This window comes from Glycine soja, chromosome 18 (genome assembly GCF_004193775.1).
Source record: "Glycine soja cultivar W05 chromosome 18, ASM419377v2, whole genome shotgun sequence".
NCBI lineage: Eukaryota > Viridiplantae > Streptophyta > Magnoliopsida > Fabales > Fabaceae > Glycine > Glycine soja.
The window spans coordinates 4396037-4413126 of NC_041019.1; the positions used below are offsets into that span (position 1 = coordinate 4396037).

The following is a 17090-nucleotide window of genomic DNA, read 5'->3' on the forward strand; positions in this document are numbered from 1 at the left end:
TTCCCATTTTTCCCAAATTTCACTTTCAAACTTGTCTGCACACCACCGTTAAGTTGGGCTTCAGCTCCATCACTGCCTCCGATTACATAGAACTTGTATGCAACACATTTAGTTTTTGCATGAAAATGCAATTAAATTAGCAAAAATTAACCTAAAATAGAAAAACAAAGTGCCCAGGCACGCTAGGGTCGCCACTCCTAAAAACATTGTAACCAATGAAGACCCAATTACATCATGAGGGCAGCGTTGGAGGGGGTTGTGCTACCGACAATGAACTGGCCAACGAGGAGATTCTATCAAATCTGATAAGAACATTTAGCGTCCACCGTGGAGCCAAAGAAAAACTTCTCCTTTGACCACTACATCAACAATGGTTGCAAACAACGACAACACCAACACCAATACCAACACCAACACCAACACTATCATTCAAGGAAATCGACCATGCGAGCAGGAATCCACCGTAAAGGGGATACCTATTGTGGGTGCCTCTGAAAAGGGGAACCCAACAAACATGACGAGTCCCTCACGTTAAGAGCTTGATGATTACTCGTTGATCATCGTCTTGCAAAGAGAGATGCACTCCTTGAAGAAAAAAAATGCTTACGAGTTGTAAAATCTTCGAAAGGAGAATGTCACTCCTAGAGAGCAATATTTGAGGATTCAAGAGGACCAGAACACAAACTCAGTTGCGACAGTGGCAACCCACCAGACCCATCCGACTAGAACATATGCGACTGATACAACGTGGAGAGAATGAACCTTTTTTGTCATGCAACCAGTCTAGAGAGCAGCAAACATTGACACTCGTTAATTTGCATCCTTTCGTCGATGGAATTATGGAGGCCTAACTCCCACTTGGATGGAAATCGCTGAACATTGATCGTTACGATGGACACTTGGACTCGGATGAACATGTGGATTCATTCGTCACATAGATGAGTTTGTTCACGAATGAATACGCAATCATGTGCCGAGTGTTTCCTACAACGTCGAAGGGTGTAACACTCCATTGGTATACTTGACTGTTGAAAAACTCCATTGATTCATTCGCAAAGCTTATGACGCATTTTGGAGAACAATACGTGACAAGCAGACCACATCATCTGACGGTTGTGGCACTCACTAACATTATACAAGAGAAGATGAATTGCTTTACGAATTCATGGTGAGGTTTTCATCTGTCTCTGGTCAGATTTAGAACTTAAGCCCCGAAGTCGTGCTCACTTCAATGATTATGGCACTAAAATTTGGTCCCTTCTCAAATAGCCTATGCAAGAAATCGTTGACAACATTGGACGAGTTGATAGAAAGGTTGTCGGATTCATTCAAATGGAAGAGATGATTGAGTTTAGAGAGAAAGTGTGGGGAAAATCCTTAAGGAAGCCGCCTAACTAGGAAGTGAAGATTGGAAGCATCTATAGTCGAGGAAAATTCAAGACAAATAGACCCCCCCTTAATCCAAATTCATTCACTACACTCCACTGATGAAAAGTTGAGGTCAATTACTAGAGGAACCTTACAGTACAGAGTTGATTCAGTTGCCAGCTAAAAATCGTCCTTCACCAGGAGCTGACAAGTCCAACTACTGCTGATATCATCAAGTCCTTGGTCACAACACTGAAGATTTCACTACTCTTAAGGATAAAATAGAAAGATTGATCCAAAAGAGGCATATGCAGAAGTTTGTCAAAGATTTATCACGTGATAAGGAATGCAAAAGGGAGTGAGATTGAAGCCGAGAATGCAATAGGAATTATGTGGCAGTGGAAACACAACTTTAGGGTGAGAATCCCCCACCCGAAACTCAGTTGTAATAAACACAATAGTTGGAGGATTCACGAAGGGAGGAAGTTCAAACTCGACACACAAGCACTATATTGCAACCTTAAGTCTATTAACTCGGTCGCAGTCGAAAAGAGACCCACAAGGAGCCTACCCCCATCACTTTCTCAAATGAAGATTTCGAGGGGATAGACCGATGTCACAACGATCCCATGGTAGTCAAGATAGAGGTTGCTAACTTTTTAGTATGCAAAGTCCTACTTGAAAATGGAAGCTCGACTGATGTCTTGTATTGGACGATCTTTAAACAACTAGGCATATCAAAAAGCTTGATTGAGCCATTCCTAGAGCAATTCATAGGTTTTGCAAGAGAGACAACAGACACGATAGGATATGTGCACTTGGTAACTACATTGGAGATGAAAGGGGTTAAAGTCCATCATGATCAAGTACCTCCTAATTGATGCCTTGACTTCTTACAATATATTGATAGGACATCCTTTGCTCAACGAGTTAAGGGCCATCATTTCAACTCCTCATTTGGCCATGAAGTTCCTAAGTGAGGATGGGAAAATTATCACTATCAATGTGTTTTTGCAATTACACTTCACCATCGTTCGTAGATAAGCCAAATCTGGTAAGAACAATAATTAAAAGTATAAAGTACTAAAAGTATATTTTAGCCTAAAAATAACATATAAAACCTATTTTTATTTAAGTATATTCATGTATGACCTTAATTTTTATATATGTAAGAATTAAAAACATGTATCAAATAGTTTATAACAACTCACACACGTACTAAATCAACTTAGTTAGCTCCATTAATTTTTTACCTTAATCTTTAAACTACATCCTCTTATGTTGTAATTTCATGTCAATGCATTTTTAAGTATGTTAGTTCTAGATTGATATAAATTTTACTGAGTCTCATGTTTTAAGTTTTTATATAATTATTGTGCTTTACATTAAAAAATAAGTTTCAATTAAAAAGAATAAAAAAGTTAAAATAAATATTTATTTTTTAAGAAAATAAAGACTGATTCAATTCAAATTAATTCAAATTAAATTCATTTTTAAAACTAAACCAATTAGATAATACATAAAATTAAAAAAAAAAGTGATGGAACTAACAAATGACAATCCTCATCTAAAAAAAACAAAAACAAATGATAACCCTCCTTAATATAGTAGTCTAATTTGTAAACATCCCTAGCCTTTATGCTATAAGGAGAAAATCAAAATTGAAACCCATTCAAGGATTAACACTAAAAGTTTTAAAAAAAATTAATTGTTCGGTAAGGTAGTATTAGTAGCTCAAGAATTGGCTACCTCGTAAAAAAAAAATTCATGATCAACGTCGATCAATTTTAAGTCAAGATTAATGTGATGATGAAAGTCTAACAATATTTCGGTTTGACTTATGTTTATCCGTTAAAAAAACATGCGAAAAGTAAAGGTAATACCGTAATGGTTGATTTTGGTAAGTTTTCAGGTATTGGCATCATTTTAATTTTTTAAAAACTGATTTTAATTAGAACAGAATAAAGCGGAGTAAACTTTTTTAACTAAGCACAAAAATTATGCTTATTACTTTTAGTCACATATACCTATGTATATTTTCCATATTTGAACGCAATCACACACATAAAAGTCAAATAAATTAAATGTGGAATCTTAATTTCATTTTTATATGTGTATTGATTATTGTCACTTATATTTAACTTCTCAATAATTTATTATATTTAAATTTTTTAATAAATGTAATATATTTAATGAATATAATATTTATCCGATATGATAAATCTGATAATATGTTATTATATTTAATAAATATTTATATTTAAATTTTTTATTATTATTAAAATTAAAATTTTAAAATATATAATATATTTAATAAAACATAAAAATATTACATGTAATAAATATAAAATTCAAAAACTTTAATCATTTTATTTAATTTGATTATATATTATAATTAGTAAATGATTTGATATTATTTGACAAAGAAATTTACTTATATTATATTATCTCCCTGTTGCTTTTTATAAGAAACAAGTTATAGTGTAAAATACACTAACTTATTTCTTATAAATAAGAAACACAGGTAGTATTAATCACAATATATTTTATTTTGAATATAAAATAAAATTAATTTAAATGATATTATTATATATAATGTTTTTATTATTTACACAATATATTTATTAAACATGTACTTATTCAAAAAGTTAATGTGCGTGCTACAATATCCATTAAAATTTTATTAATTGTATTATTGTTTAAAAATTAGCTTATAAACATATTTAAAAATAAAATATATAAATATAATATAATATAATATTAATTAATTGATAAATATATAAAATATGTACAAGAATTTGTCTCTTGATTTTTATATTTAACAATTTGACTACCTATTATATTTTAAAGATTTTGAGCAATCAATTATATTCATATTATATTGATTATGATATTTATTGAATTTAATATATTGCATTTGCAATATAAATTTTGTTCTTATATTATTATTTAATCACAAATTACCAAAAATGCACACCTTACCAATAAATTATCATCTTGTAATGTATAATAAGTTTGTTACTTTTTGTAAGAACTAATCTTAAAAGTCATAAGGAGAATGATTTTTAATTGGTTAATAATGCAATAAATTTTATGTTGATAGTTTATGTCTATTTTTTAACCACAATAAATAGGACTTATGGCTTTTGGATGGAATCCTAAGGTAAGTTTGACCTTTTGGATGTGAACTAACTAATCCTCCATATGAAATTTAGTCACACTTAAAAAGGATGTTCATTAAAAATTTTATTTTTAAATTTGTTTTATCTTTTAATAGATTAAGAATTTTGTTATTTTATATATTTAATAAATTGATTATATATTGTATTTAATGTTATTGGATAGTAAATTTTTCTTATAAATAATATATTACATATGATATTTCTAAATAAATATATTCAATAAATTTAATATATATATATATATATATATATTAAAAAGTTTACTTTTTAATTTTAAAAAATAATTATTTGATAGAAACATATTTGAAAATAAAAATTGAAAAAATATATATAGTAATTTATTCCTTAATTTTTATTTTCAATAATTGACTACATATCATATATAATAAATATAATATTTAATGTTATTATACAGTTAATTTTAGTTATAATATATTACTTGAGATATTTATTAAATTTAAATAAATTTAATTATTATAATAATTAAAACCTACAAACACATTAAAAATATATTACCTTATTATTGTTTATAATCAATAATTAATAAAACATATTTTAAAATAAAAATCTAACATATATATGTATATAATATTAATAAATTGACAAACATAAACAATAATTTGAATCGTAATTTATTGACTTAATAATTGAATATGCATTATTTTTAATAAATATAGTAGTTAGAGTTATTGAGTAGTCAATTTTACTTATAATGTTTTACTTATGATACTTATTAAATATGATATAATTATTAAGTTTTATATATGTTTTTAAATTTGTGATTTTATTATACTAGGATTTATTATTAAATGAATTTTAATTATTAGAAAGTTTAATATATATATATATATAATTTAAATAATAATTTTGTGACGCATTTTTTTTAAAATTAAAATAGTGTGTATTTTTACTTCTGTTTATTATCTTTTACTAGTTTTTATATAAAACTATATATATTTACCAATTTTGAAGAGTTACATTACTAAGAGCGTTATGATTTTTATATATAAAAGGAGAAATATATAAATTACATTACAAATGTAGTCAAGAATGAAATTTTTAGTAAATGAATTCAACTAAGTATAATATTTGATTTATTTCATTTTTCAATCATAATTGTAATAAAAAAGTTGACAATTCATATTATCAATCTTTTTTTTAAAAAAAAAATACACATTTTATCTTTAAAATATTATTTACAATGAATCATTTATAATAAGCTATAAGTTAATAGAAGTTTAATATTTTCTTGTATTTTTTTTCTTCATATTTTCTAATATATGTAGATTTTTTATAAGAATATATGTATGATTTATTATACATATACACATAATATTAACCGTTAATAACTTTTATTGCTTATTTTATCATCTAAAGTGAATAGTTGGGTTAAGTATATAATGTTGTAAGATGTCATTATACAAACTCTTGAATGTATTTTAATAAGTGTGGTATACTGGTATATATGAAGGGATCCCTTATTTATCTCTTTTCACAACACATTCGGATCGGATGTGATGCACCCACATTGTGCAAGATTTTTCAATATTACTAACTTGCGAAAAAATAAATACAAAATAGCATTGTAGGGTGTGCATGACCATCATAATTGTCACCTATCTTGTGGCTTATTTGCTCCACACGTTCTTGTCACTGGCCCAACATTGCACATTATCATTTATTTATTTAATTTGTTTTTTGCAAGCACCCCTCGTTGTTCTAGGAATCCTATGCTCCCTCTCCTTCCCTTCTAAGTTCCAGTACATTTTATTTGTATGGTTTTGATTTACTTACACGTGATATGGTAAGCATGCCATCTATCTACACATTGTTAATTTTTTTCTCTCGCATTAAAATAAGGTAAAGAAAGAAGATTTCTTTCTATTTGTGTCATTTTGCAACTCATGCATAGATGACAACAAATAAAGGAATAAAACCCATTAAGGAATCTAACACAATTACACGAGCGTTCAGAGTCTCACCTCCATTCTAATATATATATATATATATATATATATATCCTTTTTCTAATGGTAAGAGTACTTTTATGCCAATTAAATTAAATACCAAATAAACATATTAAGAACTCATTTAATATATGCTATATGGAATAGTATTAGTATAATATTTCAAACTTACATGCATGTGATAAGTTTATTCCAATTTTATATTATTCAGATTCAGATATTATTTATTTTAAACTGACAAGGACCATAATAATAATAATATTCAAAAGAGGGCTATGAAATTATTATTATTTTTGGTTGAGTCCATAGTAATGAGAGGTATGAAATTTCCAATCAAAAGAGAATTGTTTTGGTAGGTGGGTTCGAGTAAGACAAGAATAGGGTGACAGGTGTTTAGAAAACAAATGGCATAACATTAATACAAACCAGATTTGAAACAAAATGTAAGCAAGTTGATTAGAGTAATCAATAATAGCGGCTATTAAGCTGTCAAAATTAATAGCAGTATAATAATAAATAATAGCCCGATATTTTTTTTCCCTTCTTTATGAGATTTTATATGCTAAGCACCAAAGTAGGAAAACGAAATTACAATTTTCTGATTGATTTGAAGGCAGTTGGAACATATTTTTCTATGTTTCTGTTGTTGTTGCTGTTAATGACTAAGTAAAACTTCGAGAGACTTCGGAAGAAGAAATATTTGATTTCATTTGATTACTGTTTACAATATATGATATTATTATGCTATAATGTATAAATAAATATATGCTAATATACTAAACTAAATTAACATATATATACCTATGCGTGAAGCATGATAGTGATTGGTTACAATCTACATGCTCATGATCTGGTGACAGAGAACTGGTGACCCACATTGGTCATTGGGGTGGCCTCTTTCTTTGCTTCTTCTTCCCAATTGATTGAAGCAAATCCATCTATCGGAGTCTGCATGATTGCTTTAGCATTTTTTAAAAAAATTCTTCTGCAATCTGCTTAAGAATTCAAGTGAATATCTGAGGAGATTTCTTTTTGTAGTTTTAAGTATATAATCCTTTTATCAATCTCTACAATACTTTGGTTAGAGAGTTTTTCTCTCTTTTTTTCTTTTGTTTTCTAGTAAAACCAAAAAAATCCACATGTTTGTGTTTGTTAAGGAATTAGGAAAACACACAAACATGATAACACAAGCCAACAAAACAACAATTAAAACACACCCAGAGAGAGAGGTACAGAGTGAAAACACCCTTTAAGGCTTTGCTTTAACTACTGAGCTACTACAGAAGTGGCCCTCCTTTTTTTTTTTTCATTTCTAGTTTTGTACCTTCCTTTCTTTCTTGTTTCTTCTCCCTAACCATTTTTTCTCTCGTCTCTCAAGCATAATAGGTTATTAGGTGATTGATTCTGTTTTCTTCATAGCAGGATTTTCAATAAACCACCATCCAATACAATCTCACTCAAGCAACTCTCTCTTTCTTTCTTCTTCCTTTGTTGCCTTTGAATTTTCTCTAATCCTTGTGGCCAAACCAAACCATATTACAAATTGATGTCTAATTTGTACAATCAGATTTCCTTACCTTCACCCCAAAGAGCCAATTCACCAAACATAAACATGAGAGGCAATTTTGATGTTGATAGGTATGTAAGGGATAATTCTTCTGACATTTATTGTGCAAGTTTTTAATTTCATTTACCAACATATATATTCACGTTAATTGATTTCTGGGAAAACATGTTCTTATTTACGTTTGTTCTAGTCAGTACTTAACAGAGCTGCTAGCAGAACGACAGAAGCTTGGACCTTTCATGCAAGTTCTACCCTTATGTACGAGACTCATTAATCAAGGTCCGTTTATTCCATATCCGTGTATTTAAGGATTTTGCTATGAATTTTCCACTCTTATTTTTTCATTCATTTTAACTGATCTTCATTGTTTCATTTGAATTAGGCCAAGTCATAACATAAACTTAGTTTTCTGGTTACATGGTAGTTTTTGACAGCTCTTTCTCTTCAAAGGTTTTAAATTGTGGCAGCAGGTTCGTCATATTTGGGACAAATGCAGGTTGATGCAGCCACAATTGTGGTTGCAGAAACTCTAAAAACCTTGAAGTTGCGGTTCTAATTTGGGTCGTGGACCGTTTTCTAAAACATTAATTTAATCTTCTTTCAAATGCACAGAATTGTCAATTTCTGACCTTCTCACCGGCCTGAACCAGCTAATGGTTAAATCAATCATTGTTACTAAATGCCTAAGGAATTAAAAGTTTAAACATATATGTTTTGAAATACAATCAACTGAATTCTTAGCTATGGTTCTCTAGGATTCTTATCTGTTGATCAATCATGAAAAGGAAACATCTTAGACTGATACTTTTTGGATGACCCACAAAAAGAATATATGGTGCTAAAAGATGGTGGCAATTTAGTCATTGCTTCCTTTTAGACAAGGCAAATTCTTTCTAACATTGGTTTTAGGCATCCTCTAGTCTAGAAAAAAAAATTAGGCATTGTCTTTTGCATGACTGGACCAAACCTTCAGATGATCAGCTTTATGTTAATGCTACCTTTCTATAACATTCTGTTTTGAATATTAAGATGTTCATATAGATAGCATCCACTTTATGCATATATATATGTTTGATACTACACTTCCTAGACATAATTTACAGTTGGTTTACTACCTGAAAGGTTGCATTATCAATATTTATGTTCTTTGATTCAGTAGCTTTTGTACAAGTTCTTATATTCACTATTATTTATTATTATCAGAGATTTTAAGGGTTACCGGAAAGAATGAATCATTGCAGAACCAAGGATTTAGTGACTTTGATAGAATGCGATTCATAAATCCGAGTCATATGACTTCTCCAAACTCAACACCAAACTTCACTGGCTGGAAAAGCCTGTCACATGAAGTAAGTACCTCAGTTTTAATGTTTTATTCAGCGTAAAATTCTCTACCACTTCACAGTCTCCATTTCCTACTTTTCCTTGTCCCCCCAACATAAAATGTATATTTCATTTTGAATTGTTGTAAAAAAAAAAGAAAAAAAAAATCTGATTCTTAACCTATCCAGTTCTGGTACTTAATTCCCTCTTCTCCATTTTGTTTAAAGTGGAAATATTGCCACTATTTGTGAAATGTGTATGCTTTAAACTTTGTTATATAACACACAGTAACTACAACTTGATTTTTTCCTATCATGTACCACTATACCAGCATTCCTCTTATGCTTCTGTTACATTATAATCTCTAGTTTCTTTTACTGATTGGTTAAACTTGTCATCCATCAGAGGTTAGCTGGTGTACAAGGACTAAGCATGGATTGGCAAACTTCACCGGTTGTTCCAAGTTCTCCCATTGTGAAGAAGATATTGCGCTTGGATATTCCGAAGGATAGCTATCCAAATGTAATATTTGTAACATACTTCATAGCATTTTACTGAAAGCAATAAATCATGCTTATTCTTATCATGTTTTGATAGTTTTATGAGTTTAATTTCTATGTACAATCAATGTAAAAATTTTACATTGTCAATCAATCAGAAATCATGGTAGATATGAGTATGACTTTTAAGAAAATTATTGCAAAAGTCAACAAACTTATCATATATGATGATTTGTGATTGGATGACAATATAATTGATATTTACTCTAGTTTTATATCCTGTTTGACCTTTGAGTTACTAAGGCTACTTGAATTTTCAGTTTAATTTTGTTGGCCGGCTTCTTGGCCCTAGGGGCAATTCACTGAAGCGAGTGGAAGCTACTACAGGTTGCCGTGTATTTATCAGAGGGAAAGGTTCAATTAAAGACTTAGACAAGGTATCATCTCTAGCTTATTGCATTGTCCTTTAATTCCATTGAGTTGTTTGTAACCTCTAAATTTGCTTTACCTTTTTCACACTAAAGGAAGAATTGCTACGAGGAAGGCCTGGCTATGAGCACCTGAATGATCCACTTCACATTCTAATTGAAGCTGAACTACCTGCCAGTGTTGTTGATGTAAGATTGATGCAAGCTCAAGAAATCATACAAGAGCTACTTAAACCAGTGGTATCTCTCTACCTTTCTAACTCTGTTGTAGAGCTAAGAATATATTCACTAATGAGATTTTCCCCCTTGCTTCTCTCCCTTATCATATGGTTCACTCTCTATCTACTATTACTACTTAGAAAAAACCATTCCCCACTAGTCCATATTTTATGGTTTTGAAATAACATATCAATACAGAAAAGTTAGGAGAAAACTATAATTTTGGTTATAGTTTGGTCTCCTAAATTTAAAAAGTTTCATTTTGGTTTCTTAAACTATGTTAGACCAAATTGGTCTTTCTTCCAATTTTTTATACTAATGATGTTAATCTTAGTTGACTTGCCAAATGCTCAAATGGTGTGGTATCTCCCACAAATTGTCATGTGTCACCAAATTGATTAAGTTAATTGTAGTAACTTTTTTCCCCTTGTTAGTTACCTCTTCCACTTACCAGAGTGTGGCTAATGCTGAAAGGCAATATTGTAAACTTGTTAACTCATGCCCTTTTTTGTGCACTCAATTATGTTGCTTTTCTTTTCCTCGAAGGGAAGTCTGTAACTGGAAAACTGCTACTACTCTTTTGTTGTGACTTTTCTTGAGCCAAATTTTCTATGAGCAAAGCCTTAGTGCAAAATAACATTATGGGGTCTAGTTAAGGAAGTGTTTCTGATTCTTCTCTCTTTTCATGTGCAGGATGAGTCACAGGACTTTTATAAAAGGCAACAACTAAGAGAACTTGCTATGCTTAATTCCAACTTCAGAGAAGAGAGCCCTCAACTGAGTGGTAGTGTCTCTCCATTCACTTCTAATGAAATAAAACGGGCCAAAACTGATCAATAGTGATTATATGTTGAGAATTGTTGCATTGCTTTAATGCTTCCTGTAACTAAATTTTGTAAAGCTGCTATGGAAAGACCTTGCTGATTTGATGCTGCTGCTTTGGAGAACAAAATAAAGGGGAGAAAAACATATTCATTGTCACAATGTCACTAGACAGAAAAACTATTAAACTATATTTTGACCTATTTATTACTCTATTTGTAATGCGTATCAATATGATATTGTTGAGATTTTTATTATTTATAAACTGTTTATTTATAGTATTGGAAAGATGTGTTTCCATATCAGATGTGTACAATTTACTTTTTTTTTAATCCTGATATTCTTTGACCAAAAGTAAGAAATTAATCTTTTGAGCTATTAACATTCATTTAATTCGTTAACCTTTACAAATATATTATTTTTATATGCACAAAGTAGAGAATCAAACTTCTAAGTGTATACTGAAAAGACATGATTATCTTGTAACCATATGTTTGTTAGATGTGTACTTTACTTAGCATCTATTATAACACTTTGTTCTCAATATCATGAGACAAAGTTTGGCCACATGAGCACCTTCCTGAGCATAATATTGCACCACTTTGTTCTCAATATCATAGGCCACTTCTTTGAGACAAAGTTTGGCCATATGAGCACCAAGCAAAAACAATTATGCGAGGTGTACTTTTTAACAAACCCCTCTTGAAGCATAATGCCATGTCTTGGGGGGATAACGTCATATGGTGGGGCCTTAGAATTTATTGTAGATGTTGATGTTATTGACCGTAACTCTGCTGAGAGCCTGAGACAACCTAGCCTTCATTTGCGTTGACTTGTAAATCATTGTCTCTGTAAAGTGGGGATATTCTAGATTTCATTTGTCCACCATGGAGCAATCATGTCACTGCTCATCACTAGCTTTCTTCATCTCTTTATTGGACCTGGTTTCCACCATAAAGATACACTTTTTCTTCGATGGGAATAAAGAGGAGCTTAAAGTTGCTTTATAACAAATTAGGACTCAAGAATTCAGGTAGGCATATCAACCATCACCATTGGATAATATTCTTTTTGTTGTAATTGTGTCTAAGTAAGTTCATCAAATTCATTTATTTCAGGAGTAGATTTTAAATAACCTTTTATTTTTCTTTATATTGATGTTTAACCAACTGGATTAGATTTTAGTTTTAAATAGCATATTTTGCTTAATTTTTTAGACATTGATTTTATTAATTCAACTATAGGATCAAGAATTCTTACTGAATACATTAAATTTACAAGTATAATTTAAAGATTATTTCATACTTCATCAATTAATTTTTTATTAACAATTATTAAACTTTTTAAAATACAAGAAATAAGCTGTAAAATTAGATATTTATAAATAATTAACTCATCTAAAATTTAATACACATGATTGAGATAATATTATGTTGTTGTGTAAAAATTTAAAGTTAGCTAAAATACCTATTAGTCATCCTTGCTTCAACACGATCCCAAATAATGATAAGTCAATTTGTGCTAAGAATGAGAATATCTTCTTGACTATAGGTTTCTAAGTTGCTCCAAAGAATGATTAGTATAGGTGAACAAAGAAATAGGAAAAAAGTTATGTGAAGATAAAGGTGTTATAAAATGAATATTGTGTGAAGATAAAACTTGCAAAGGAAAGTAGTAAATGAAAGTTAAAGCATAAAAGACAAAAATCATTAAAGATAAAAATTGAGTAAAATAGACTTGATTTTGAATTGATTGTCCCTTCTGAAAATTAAGTATAAGACCTATTTGTGAACTAGAAATTCATATCCTCTATTGAACCATATTTTATTACTTGCTAATGTCTAAAACATGATTTGGGAGTCATTCAACTAATTTTACATTGATTCAGCTAATTTTGATAGTTGATTTCGAGTTAAAATTCAGTTGATAGGTGTGAATTCTTCTAATTGTGACTTATCCACATTTTGTTGGTAACTACTCTAAAATCTAGGTATGATTCCCTCCTTCCACAAGCCAACATTTTACATTTTAAATTTTGCAGAAACTAACAATTGCTTCCTATTTTTAAGAGAGAGAAGTACTATCATTGATTAGTTTTAATTGTTGTAAGTCATTTAAAAAACCAAAAAATTGTGAAAATATTTCTTATCTTTATTAAATTAAATCTAACTAAGTTCAACTAGTTTCTTTTATGTGCACTAGGTACCCATTCAGCTAATATTGCAAACAACAAAATTATCAATTATCCTTATCCACATTCAGTCATGTATAACCTAATCATGGAATGCTACGTAGATTGCATTACAATTTAAACCTGAGGACCTTATAGTAAATTTTATATTTTTATTTTTATTTGGTTTTAATTTAATGTTTTATTAATGGTATGTTTGGTTGGATGGAAGAAAATAGGAAAGAATGGAAAATTTTAAAATTTGAATCAGAAAAAAAATGAAAGGAAGGAAAAATTTTAATTTTTGTATTTGCAAAACAACTTTTCCTTCCATCTTCTCTCCAAACAAGCAAATGAAAAATACTTCATTAGTTGTGTTTTTTCTTCTCTCTATTTTGTTCCCTCCCACTTTCTCTCCTACCAAACGAATCATAAAAGACTATTTTATCCCTAATCTTTCTAATTCAATCAGATTTCTTAATTTTGAATCTCGTAGTGACCAAACAACCAATCAGGGGCATTTTTTTTTTCAAATTTACCATTTGGGGGTAAAATTTAAATTAATACCCAAAAAGGAACCTGTCACCTCCTTTCCCATTTTCATTTATGTACCACACCTCCAATATTGCTCACCCCCAAAGCACCTCGCCGCTATTATCCCTTTCCTGGTTACATTTGTGCACCTAGCTGCAATCACCAAAGCTCTCCCCCATGACCATCGTTTTAGGTAAGTTTTGTCTTTTCCCCCCCCCCCCACAAATTGCTTAATGTTTGGTTGGTGTCTGAATTAGACATTTTGGAACTTATTTCTTTTGTCCAGCATAAGTGTTCTGAAATGCATACTTGTATTTTAGAAATGTATTCTTGAATACCTGTTCCAGAATACATTTATATTTCAGAACAAGTGTTCTAGAATCTAGAATATATTTTGGCAATACAAATATGCATTCCAGAACATCTATTCTAAAGATGGTTATATTTATTAAGAAGATCCAATTTAGGGAGGCCTGTATCCTTTCCCTACGCTGATACAGAGTAGTAGATGGGAGTTCATTGGCTGGGGTGAGGTTGTCCATGTATGAACTTGAAGAAAGGGCAATGTTGGAATATTACAAAATACAGAGGTGCACAAAGCAAAATGTAAGGTGCAGGAAGCAGTGCCTGTCCCAAGGCCTAGTTACTGATTCTCTTTTTTTCTTGTTTTCTTATCTTATGTTACAAGAAAAAAAAGTATCATAGGTTCAATGCCTTAATCCGAAAATCTATGTGCACTATTTTTTAGTTTTTTCTTGTTTGGCATGAAAACTAGAGGGTTCTAGGGTGGGAAACTTCACCAAATTTCCAACCATGAGAAACAAGAGGGAAACAAATATGATGCCATAGATACGTACTCTTTACCATCAATGACTAGGAAAAATGGAGACTATCATAAGTATACATGCATTGAAATATTTTTTTTAAAAAGAAAAACATATATATATATTTTTTCTTTTTCCCTCTTTCCAATTCTTCTCCCCGTTTCAAACGGCGAGGTAAGGGAACCGTAGAGAGGGAGAGTCTTCTCTCAAAATACAATTTTATTTTTGTATTATGTATACAAACTTACACTTTAAAAACAAGAACGGGAATATCTTATTTATTTGACCGGCGATTAAATAATCATTTAAATTATTTATTATTTTTAATTAAATATACGATTACATTAAATAATTTGTTGGTTTGTTACTTCACGAAAATAAAATACACAAATTCACAATTAACTATAAGTTTCCCCTACTATCTACATCATTGGCACAGTTTCAAAGTTCCGATTTCAAATGGATGAATAATTAATCATTATCAGTGATGAACTATATGGGTAGTAGTCTTTAAAATTAATCATTATCAATGATGCATTATATGGGAAGTAGTCTTTAAACTTGACTTCTGACTTTTTATTGTTAATGTTAATTTTATGTAATGGTTCAAATCATGCTATTAGTGTAATTAAGAAATAGCGCATTATTACACTAACGAAGAGAGAGACCAAAGCTATAATATTAACAATGAAATATATTTAAACTTCTGCTCCAATTATTAATTTGAAATATTTTATCTAATTAATAAATTATATGTATATAAAAATATTTAATTTTAATAGTAATAAAATGCTAAAGGTCCTTTTGACAATTGACCCGACCCTTATATTTTAATGGGTCATAGGCATTTTTTTTAGGACCACAGTATTTTTTCTACTTAAAAGAATTTTATTTCAAGCAAAAATATTAATTTACTACATGATAAAACTAACTCTTTTAATATATATATTTTTATACATCAAGTTTAAATTTAAAATTTTATATAAAAGAAGACAAATATATATTACCTAACGGCCAACAGTTGGTATACAATCTTTAAGATCACCAATATGTTCATCACACATGTTTATTTTTTATTAGTGAGATATGAAGAAAAACATATGTAAGGTCAGGTTACTGATAATATACCGACACTACTTTAGCTAACATCTACAGCCTTGTTTTATTTATACATTAAAAGGACATTTTTTTAGTTAGTAATTAGAGATTTTTTTAGGATATAAAAAGTATTTTAAAAGTGTTTTGTTTTCTTTTTTATGAATGAATTTTTTATATGTCTAAAACTCAGATCTGTATCAAAATATTTAAAGAAGTTAAATTTAGAGCTGACTTCCTTCTCACTCGGGTCACTGGCCTGCTCTCTCATCTCAATATCCCATGCTTTCTAGTGCATATCATCTCAATAATAATTTATGCTTTGTTTTTTTTATAATAAATAAAAAACAAAGTAGGCAGTTTTTATAAAAGCATAAATTATTATTGAAGTATTTTATATAATGAAAACATTTCATTTTTTTTTTTACAATCTCTCCTCCAAAACTAGTCCCCCCCCAATGCAACTTCGTTTTCATACACCTGTTTTTTCCCCATACAACACCATCAACAATAATGCACCCAATTTACTACACATGATATTCTTGTCAAATATGCACCACCAAAACAATATGAATAAAATATGCTTTCAATATGATTAAAAATGTTTTCATTTTTCAAAATTCATCCCGTTCCTCCATTTGTCACCATTAGGCCAAATCAACGATATTATATACGACATAAGCTCTTTTCCCTTTACACGACATTAGGCCAAATCAACTCACCATTCAGTTCTGATCCTTTTAAATGAAAAAAAAAATAGCGTTAACAAAATAACATACCTATTTTGAAATAAGTTGTAGAGCAATGATAAATAAGCATCCAGTACAATACAAAAGCAGTATATCGAATTCATGAATAAATATATGCAAGATTTTTTTTAATTTAAATATATAATTACATTAAATATTTAAAGAATTTTTTTTATTGTTTATAACAGTTTTATTTCACTTAAACGTGATTCCTATAAAAGAATCCAAACATGATTGTGACATTATTATTTATTTTCATATCTCTCCTCTTATTAAATTTTACTACCAACATGATTAACATATTTTTTTTTATCTCTCTTCTTATCATATTTTGACACGTGT

General features: G+C 29.6%; 1 protein-coding gene across 2 annotated transcripts; it reads left to right on the forward strand.

The window, feature by feature from the left end:
- Positions 1-7360: 7360 nt before the first annotated feature.
- LOC114394604 (KH domain-containing protein SPIN1-like) lies at positions 7361-11678 on the forward strand. 2 transcript variants are annotated; one of them, XM_028356237.1, is made up of 7 exons: positions 7361-8155; positions 8275-8363; positions 9288-9433; positions 9813-9929; positions 10228-10344; positions 10432-10575; positions 11248-11678. In XM_028356237.1, the coding sequence occupies exons 1-7, from the start codon at positions 8064-8066 to the stop codon at positions 11392-11394; spliced, it is 852 nt and encodes a 283-aa protein (XP_028212038.1). In that variant the 5' UTR covers positions 7361-8063; the 3' UTR covers positions 11395-11678. The 2 variants fall into 2 exon arrangements, with proteins under 2 accessions (XP_028212038.1, XP_028212039.1); XM_028356238.1 differs by having other exon boundaries at positions 7362-8155; positions 8279-8363.
- The last annotated feature ends 5412 nt before the right edge of the window (positions 11679-17090 follow it).